Below are 9,799 nucleotides of genomic sequence, written 5' to 3'. Positions count from 1 at the left end.
GGGAGTTGGCTCCCACCACTGCTTGCACCCCCAGGGGAGGCATCAGGGCCACGTGCTCCCTGGATCTGTGCGTAGGGTGAGGGCGGGTGGGCCACCTGCCCCACCCCACCCACCCCAAACACAGCCCCGGCCCAGCCCCCACCAGGAAGAGGCCAGAGCAGCCCCTGGCCCTGAGCCCACAGCAGGCAGCCCACCCTCACCCCATGCACAAATCCAGGGGCACATGCCCCCCATGCCTCCACCAGAGGTATGCATAGCAACGGGAACCATCCCCCTTCCCCATCCTCCCCAGACAAGCTGCCTGCAGCTCCATCTCATGCCATGCCCTTCCTCAGCTGGACAGCGCCTGTCTCTGTCCCAGCCCGATTCCCTCCCTCACTGTGGGGCCTTGATCTGCCCCCACCATGCCCTTTCCCTCCCCCACATGCCTTCTTCCCCCACCCCCCCAACTTACCAGCTGGATGCTGCTCTTCATGCTGCTGGGCTGTATTCCTGGCCACATGCATGCTGGAGCTGCATGCATCCACGTGGCATTTATCAGTGATATTATCAGCTACACTGGCCAAAAAAGTTGATTGCCAATAATGTCAATTTCCTTTTATCAGTGCCAATCCAATATGGACCAATGTATTGGTGCATGTCTACTGCTAAGCTATTAGGTATTATTAATTTTAGTTAAGGTATCAGATAAAATGTTACCCATATTAGTCTTCAGTATTTTACTATATGTAGTATTAGAGGTTATGAAACAGACTTTACATCAAGATGTATTGCAGGGCTGATTTATCAGGCTTTATTTTATACTTTTTAATAAGCAGCCTTTCCTGTCTCTATACTGTCCTTACAAAAATAATAATAAGTCTCTACATGTAAGCTGCTCCTGTACACCTTACAAAATCCCAAGGATCAGTTGAACAGACTTGACAGATGAATTCAACAGTTACTGCCTAGTCTTTTAATGAAATTTTGAATACCAAGATTTAAAGGTAAATATTTCTACTTTGCCGTGCCATGAGACGATACCTTATGTCATTTCTGATGCCAAAAGAGTCACTGATATATATTTTGTTTCTTTATTTTAGCTTGGTTGCAGCTTTTAAGAAAAGTTAATTTTATGGTAAATTACATGTTATGATTAGACCCTGTGACGAGCACTTAAAACTTGAATGATTGCATATTAAAAGCTCATTTACAAGTGCTAAGTGCCCTTGTAGGCATCTTAAAATTATACCACTTCTGGCAAGGATTGTTTTTGAGCTGTACTACCTAGCTCAAGTTAAGTTAACTTCTGGCTGTTCACCTGAGATAAAATACAAATTGCAGTCCTCCAGTATCCCAAGGTGCTCCTAGGTGGACTAGCTATAATCTAGGGCTCTATAACCCTGGACTGACAGCTGGGGACAGCCGGGCAGCAAGTGAAAGGGGAGGGAGGGTGGAGGAGAGGAGTGGAGGAGGGTAACGGGGAAGCAGGTGGGTAAGGAACCGATGGACAACCACCCCCTTATTCCCTGGAATCACCCCTCCTTCTACCATCTGGATCACTGCCCTGCCACTCCAATCCCCACCCAGCTGCCCAGGTCTCCTGATTGCCACTCTGATACCCACTGCTGCCTAGATCGCCTGTTCCACTCTCATGGCTAGTCCCTGAATTGCCCCTCTGCTGCCCTTCCACCCCCAGATCTCTGCCTTGATCAGCCCAAAAACACCAGCAGTGGGCAGGGGTTCCCTTCCCTGCCTGCTCTTAGGCTCTCTGCATCCCACTACCCCCACATGCATGATCCAGGCCCCATGAGGCCCTACAGTTAAAAGCGGGTGGAGGGATGAGGAGCTACCAAGCAGTTGTGGGGCCCAGCAGGGGCTGGAGTCAGGTGTGCTGGGACAGTGCAGCCTGCAGGAAGCCCAGGAGCTCTCAGGTTGATCAGGGTGGCAAGGGGGTGATCCAGTGTGGAGCAGCTGTTTGGGGTATAAGGTAAGTGATCCAGGGTGGAGGGGCCAATTGGGATCAGAGGCATGATTGGGAAGCTGATGGGAACAGAGAAAGCAGTTGGGGGGTGGGAGGCAATCCAAGCATTTCAGGAGACCCCTTCCCCTTTCCGTCCTGACCTATAGTGCAGCTAGAAAGCCACCAAATGGGGCAGGGACAGAGCAGAATTGCAGCTCTAGCCATGCCCTGCTCACCAGCAACAGGTCTGAGCAGTGCACATTAGAGAGGGTATTAACCCTTAACACATAACTGATCACTAGCAAGAGTCAACCATAACACTGATTAGCATTTGTTACAGTTAGCACGTGCTAAGTCTAATGTGTGATCTCACCTCTAGTTTACTTGAAAAGGAAGTTTTAACCAGCCAGTCAGGTTGCTGAAGAGCTGACACATCATCATTTGTTTAAACAAATAGCTCCAGTCAGGCCATAGGCCAGTTCACCTTCCTTTTTCATGTCCTTGTGACAAGATATTTAGCAGAATGTGCAGATTCATTGGAATCCAACAGATTGTATTGTGAGCGCTTCTGCTGTGGCCTCAAACTTGCAACCTCTGAGCTGTCAACCATGTACCTTAGCACCCATGCCACCACTTAAACAACTGCATTTTTTTTTTAAAAATGCATTTGTATAAATAAGCTTGTCTCCATTTGGTCTGAAGCCTACAATTGGTCAGTTTGCTATGCTTGTCAGAATGCAGCCAATCAAAGCCACTTGCTATGCTGCCCTGATGGCTGTCGAACAAAATGATCAAAATCTGTATCAGTTATTGAATGTAATAAAAATTAAGTCGTTGCAATAGACAGGAGGGTCATAGAAGCAGCTTCCTCTGATTTGGTGACAAATATCTCATTTGCTCAACACTTAATTCCTCTTAAATGTCTTGGCAGCAGGAGCAGCTGTTCAGTGACAACTTTCTCTTCCATAGACATTATCCCTGGTAGAGGGGTTTCCTGTGTTTAAAATACAATTTAGTCATTTTTGTGCAGAAAGCCAAGTATTACAAGGATGCCCTGATATCCTGACTGGGCTTCCTGCTTAATGAACCTTTTTTCTACCACCAGCAGTTGTTTTTTATAGGTAGGCAGTTGTAAAAAGTGGAAAGATGTGACCTTTTCATAGTACCCTTGTAGTAGGAGATGGAAGAGACTGCCTAGTACATCTCCTTGCCACTTAGGATTGTATGCCTAAGTAGATCACCCTCTTTTCTTTTCACAAATATGTATAATGCTAGATGCACTATATACATTAATGTACAGAATTACTAGTACCTAATCTGAGATACTGGGTGTTATCCTAATTTCACACCAGTTTTATATCAGTATAACCACACTGAGAAGTCAGTGAAATTAATTTTTATCTACTCTGCTGTAGAAACAGAGTTAGGCAAATCAACACCTCGATAAACTTTGACTTCCTTTTGTTACTTATGTATAACAGCAGCACATGTCATAATACACCATATTAATCTTGTTGCAGTGCACTGCATTATCCAATGTATTTTGATGCATGGGGTGCTTTTAACATATTCTCTCATACAAGTTTATTTCTCAGTGTAACTAAATGGTAAGTACCCTGAAATCAGAGATTCTACCTGTATAACTTCCAATGACTTTCTACCAAATTTCAGGTGTACCTATTTATTTATTTTGGTCCCGTGCCGCTCTAATCCATTACTTTAATTTGAGACGCATCAGACTCCCCACCCAACACAAACAAGCAAAGGATATATCTAATACTCACAACTATCAATGTTCAATATACTTCTTTGTGGTTTTGTGTTAAGTATAGTATATCTGTCATCATTTTAGAGGCCCTATTAAAGGACATTACTCCAGAACATTAAGATTAATGCTATTATTAAAAAAACACCAAGTATACTTAAACTGGCTTAACTCAGCTCCTAATTACCAAATTATATTTAATCTGTTAACTGATTGGGTCTGTGTATACTTTTTTTGTCTAGAATTATTGCAAGGCTGTTTAAATTTTCCTAGATTTCTTTTTTTATTATTATTATTACTTAGAAGTTCTTTGGAATGTGATTTTATTTGCCTCTTTCTTGTTTGTGCTATATATAGATCACAGCACTTCAGGGTACTCAATAAAGCAGCTATCTAATACCAGTGACTGACTAGAAACTGCGTGTAAGATTACCTAATTAATGGAACTGCTAACGGAATCCACAACACTTCAGGATAATAACCCTCTAATAATTGCTGACATTATGAATTTAAACACTTTAAATTTTTTTCTAACAAACCGTCAATTGTCCTTGGTTAATAACTGTCACTGTGATTTTTTTTTTTTGCACGGAAGGAATTTAATGCATATTTGAGCATGCTTTGTTTTGTTTGAAATCCTGTTTGTCTTAATTACAGTCAAGAAAAAGCTTGGCTTCATTCCCAACTTATGTTGAAGGTAAGCTGCAAAAACATGTTTAAAAGTATAAAACCGTTAATATAATTATAGCATTTTACTGCACCATTAAAATAATTTTGAAAAATCTATTTACTGCAAAGGTAAACATTAACAAGGGTTGGATGAACTGGTTGAGAGGAAGTAGAATACGTCTAGGATTTAAACCAAGGCCCAGAATTATATTTTACAAGTTTAGAAAAATTTAATTCCCTTCTTCTTGTAAGTTTTCATTGGTGGTCCCTGTGGCAGGCCAGTAGGGGGCACTCCTGCATTGAGCCACCCACCTCACTGCGCCCGACCACCTTCCAGGCTCTGAGTGCCTCCCTGGGGGTACCTCACATCTGGCTGACCCCCTTCCTGGGGCACATTCGCTAGCCTGGGGGTTCCATGGCCGCCACCCAGGGCAGAGTTTGATTCTGGCTCTGTGCACCCTGGGAAACAGGCCTAGTAGCCCACAAGGGTACTTGATTCAGTTCAAGAACTTGGGATGCTTCCCTCAGTCAGAAGCACAAGTAATGGTCTCCTTTAGTTAGCCGAACCAAGGAGACCCCAAGACATAATCTAGACCCACTCCCAATAAGTCTCCCATGCTAGGTACAAAGGAGAACTTTATTGGTTACAAGGGGTAGGGTTGGAATAGGCTACAAGGTAGGGCAATGTCAGAGAAATCCCATAGAGCAAACTGGCATGGCTGGGTAGCCTTTGATCATGCATCTGAGATACTGCAAGCTATATATCTAGTTAGATCTCAGGTAGCTTACTCACAAGTATCATCCAGAGGCAGTTGGAGATTCCCTCTGGAGGCAGGCAGTTCCTTGATCATGAGTTTTGAGAGAGAGAGCAAGTTTCAGATGGTCCAGCTCTTCTCTGTCTCTCAGTCTTCCTCATGGCTGCTTCCCCACTCCTGGGCAGTCCTTAACTTATATAGCCCTTGTGACCTCATTTACCTGGTCCAATGGAGGCCAGCACCTGTTGGCTGTCAGCCAACCAATTTGAAATGCATCACTAGTTGCTGGGCAGACTGGCAGTTCCTAGCTCCCCAGGGAGCAAGCCCCTCACCCAGGTATGTGATACCAGTCACGTAGGCAGAGGGAGCAGGTTTCCCCCCTCCCTCAGGAATGTATCCAGCTCAGGTTACCTAAAGAGATAGGGTAAGGTGTGTATCCTCTGCTGGGCCCATCCTAACGAAATTGTCACAGAGCAGAGTTCTTGGGGAGAAACAGAGGTGGCCTTCTGTCACAGTCCCAAACTAGTTCCTAGTGAATGGATATGAATATTACCTAAAAGACCACAGGAATATAAAATAAACCTTAGTCCTTTTTTGGAATTCAAAGCAGATGTGGTTGTGCATGGAAACCTGAAGTACCGTCTAATGTCAAGGGCCAGAGGTCAGATAAGTTGATCATAACGATCCCTTTGGGCCTTCAAATAATAATAAAAATAATCTATCCATCTTGCAAAGCTGAATCTTTACTAATGCTGAGCCTGTGGAGTAGCAGGTGGCATTACTATTGCCTGTGGACATGTCCCCTGGATAGAGGACTGTTTGTTTTAGAGCCTCAACATGGTATCTTTCACCGGTGCCACATTCTTGCAAAATTAAAATTAAAATCAAAAAGAATGTTCATCCACCACTAGAGTTAATGTGTGCCTGCGTGTTCTGTGTGTACACATAATTATTCACCTGCATGTATTAAAACATAATTAAATAATGAAGTAATGGAAGCATGGAAGAAACAGAAACCTCTAAGTGAATTGTGCTATTCAGATCTTCAAGCTTTTGAATTTCTCCCTTTCAGTATATAGAATGGCAAAAGTTGGAGCCAGCAACAGGGCTTCCTGAATTGAACATCCTGGTATTCCTTGAATTGTTCCAGTGTGCTGTATTTGGAAGGGTACACAGTCACTCTTAAATTCTGTAAAACGTGACTGATTCAGTCTTTGAGGTGCACAAAACATCTTCTTAAAACTGGAACTTGAGTCTTAGCTGGAACAAATTGTCATAGGTCCATTGAAGCCTTTGGAACTATCTATACCATAGGAAGATCTAACCTCAGATTTATGAACCACTTCTGATCCTCTGACTGACAGACAAAACTTAGGTCAGGGACATTTTTTAAATTTCCTGTTTCGTTTTTAGGGAAGCTATCCCAGGTGCTAGCCCATAAGGTGGTTGTTACAATTAACTCTGTGTTTCTTTTCACTGGATAGATATCTTCAATGCCTATAATATATTCTTATCCAACAGGGAAAAGGCGCTATTTTAGCTTGCTTATATCAAATTTGGCACATAAGGTGATTTTTGTGAAGACAATTTCTCTGTTCTGAATTTGTGTGCACATAATGGACAAATAGGAGATGCTCCTTTCCCCCTGTGAATATACTTCCTGGTTGTACTACTTGAAATATCATATAACAAATAGTGGCATTTGTAATAATGTGTGTTTTCAAAGTTTTGGTTACAGTGTTCAAAATTGTAGAATCTCCAAATGTAATGAAGTCCTTATTTTAAAAAGTGGAAGAGGGGACCCCTTTGGGCCACATTTTTTTTAAAATAACTAATCTAAGTACTGAGCTGCACCTCTGAAAAGCAGTTTCAAAATAGGGCACCTAAAAATTAGCTGTCCTAAATTACTAGTTACTTCTGAAAATGTAGACCTTTATCTTTAAGAAAAACATGGCAAGAAAAGCTGCTTAATTATAGCATTAATAGCATTGCCAGGACCTTTGGGTATAACACAAGTATGACTTAAGGATTAGCTTCCTTACCCAAATTTACTATTTTTGCTTGATCACAACTTAACATTTTTGGAGGGCTAAAACTTTCTGTGCTCTAAGTGGCTATAAATTTATTATTGGAGCATTAATCAAAACTGATTGAGCCACTTTTGAGTTATGCTCAAAGGATAGACCTCATTGCCTTTTAAATCTCTTTAGATAGTTCCCAAGTCAATTAAAATTGTTTCACAAAATAAATTTATTCACTGCAGCCTAACAGTTTGTGGGGCTTTTTATATACCTGACAAAAATAAAATGTAATATCTTTTTAAATTTCATGACAACGCTATATTGATCTTTTTTTAACAAAAATTATCACTAATGTAAATACTGTGTACATTTAAATTGTTCCTGAACCCCGTTTTTTTTATCTGCACACCAATAAGCAGCCTCTTGCATGAAGCAGAGCATGTCAACACGAGACGTTTACTGTTCAGTAGACTAATTACCTGTGCAGTAAACACCACGTGTCTACACGTGTGTCCCTATTCGGCTGAAGTAAACTGATTTACTCTGCAGCAGGACAGTACTTATATTTACAGCATAGTCATTGTAAAAAACTCCACACACATGGAGACACTGCCCAGCTGGCTGGGATACAAAGGTGCTTCAGTGTGGGGGCTGCCTGCCAACTAGCCCCCATGCTGAAGCATTCTTGTGCCCCAGCCAGCCCCTCTGCAGCCTGTTGAGTAGGGGAGAACAGCCCCAGGCTGGCAGGCTGACCCCTGCCCCAGACCACCTGCCAGCTGGGCCTGATCCGGTTCAATGTGCTGCGATCCCAGGCACACACGTAAATGTGCACCTGGAAGTAATAATAAACACCAGAGTTTATTTCAGCACATGAGTATGCACATGTAGATACAACCACAGTGTACAAGATCATGAGAAGTTTAAGAGTTAAAGAAAGAAATCCAATCTGTCATAGATTAAATCTTTGAGATAGAGAGGACCACATCAGTTTTAAGTAATTAGCCTGAAAATCTTTAGCCCATCAAACTATTACAGGAACTGAGCCTGTAGTAGGAATTAAGATCATTCAGCAGCTTGCAAGACTTGAGCCAGTCGTTTGATACTTTTATACTTCCATTCAGTTAAAAATCCCTTACATTTAACATCAGTTCATATATCAAGGCCAGTTTCTTTATCAATATTAAAAATTATCCCCTAATCCAAACCCTTGCATGACTGTTGTAAAGAGGTCTGGCAACAAGTATGGACCCTCGAATATGACATGGCAGTTTTTTTAACTCATCTCTCAAACCAATCTCAAACTTGTAGAATGCTTTCAGGCGATGCGCTGCCTTGTCGTTCCCTTTATCACCACTGTTGAATGAGCAAGTTGCTGGTAGTTGTCTCTAAATTACACATTAGCCTTCTTTTTATTTATGACTGTCTTACTGATGATGTGTTTACCTTAGGCAAAACATAAGTATTGGAAGTGGGAAGGGACAAGTTAAACATGTTGATGTCTGTGTACTTACATAGAAACAGAGGCTATTTTGCTGCAGAGTGAAGCTTGCCTTAGAGAAGAAAAAACTTCTGCCAGCCAGATTGGATTAGCAGTTGCAGTTTCCACTGCAGAGATGCTGAGAGCATGTGCTCAGTGTTTTGTGTGTCTTGATTGAAAGTGTTGGATGTCCTGCTGTCAGGTAGCACAGGGCAGCTTTTATAGCCATCAGGTGCAGGTTCAAGTAGTGCTATTGATGTTTCTTTCCATGGAATAATACATAATTTTGCTCAGCAATTTTGTTTTCTGAATTATAGTACCTGGACCCTGTGATCCTGAAGACTTAATTGATGGAATCATTTTTGCTGCCAATTACCTTGGCTCCACTCAGCTTCTGTCTGACAAAACTCCCTCTAAGAATGTGCGAATGATGCAGGCACAGGAAGCTGTCAGCAGAATCAAGGTGAGGTCCCACGGTTTGTATGACATGGTGGGGTTTTTTTAAACTGAAGATGTGTAGGTCACATGCTTACACCGTGCTAGTTTTCTAATGCTGGATAATGCACTGTTTCAAAGTTTAGGTATCTAACTTCTCGTTCTGAAAGATGTTATTACCACTTGTTTAATACTGATCTTGGGGTGGGTTGAGGAAGAAAGGATAAGTGAGTTTGTACAGGATGATAAAGTCTATACTAACAGTGGTCTAAGTTATTTTCACAATATACGTATCATGTATAATAGGTTTAGGGGAGACTAATAACCCATATACTTCTTTTACAAATTGGGTGTGCAGTGAAAATTGTATTACATTAATACTTACATGCTTTTGCTAGCCACCTCTCATGGAGGTTACTGTTACCTAATTGTAGGATCAGGATTAAGAAATTTTATCCCAGCTCCCAAAAGTCATGCATCCTGTCATGACACACAAGTATCATGTGCACATGCACATCACACATGTACGGCAAGAGATGCAATTTCGGGGATCTGGGATAAAACTTGTCAGATCCCAATCACACAACATGGAAGTGGGGAGTCCAGCCAGCCCAGATGTTCATAGGGCACCATGGAAAGCGTGGGGATTGGTTCTGATGCCAGGCTTCTCATGGTACCGTTTCAGCCTGCCAAATGCCAGGGGAACCCATCAGCTGAAATTCTATATAATGGAGA

The 9,799-nt window shown here is 42.2% G+C and overlaps 1 protein-coding gene across 3 annotated transcripts in view; it reads left to right on the top strand.

Moving 5' to 3' along the window:
* Nucleotides 1-9,799, top strand: part of APBA1 (amyloid beta precursor protein binding family A member 1) — a 112,597-nt gene that overhangs the window by 76,748 nt on the left and 26,050 nt on the right. For all 3 annotated transcript variants that reach the window (XM_025202993.1, XM_025202992.1, XM_025202991.1), the window contains 2 exons: nt 4,365-4,404; nt 8,947-9,092. In XM_025202993.1, the coding sequence (XP_025058778.1) occupies nt 4,365-4,404; nt 8,947-9,092 (186 nt within the window). The remainder of the gene's footprint in view (nt 1-4,364; nt 4,405-8,946; nt 9,093-9,799) is intronic.

Source organism: Alligator sinensis, unplaced genomic scaffold (assembly GCF_000455745.1).
Source record: "Alligator sinensis unplaced genomic scaffold, ASM45574v1 scaffold308_1, whole genome shotgun sequence".
NCBI lineage: Eukaryota > Metazoa > Chordata > Crocodylia > Alligatoridae > Alligator > Alligator sinensis.
Note: the sequence above shows the minus strand (reverse complement) of the source record. Positions and strands in the feature narration are given on the sequence as shown.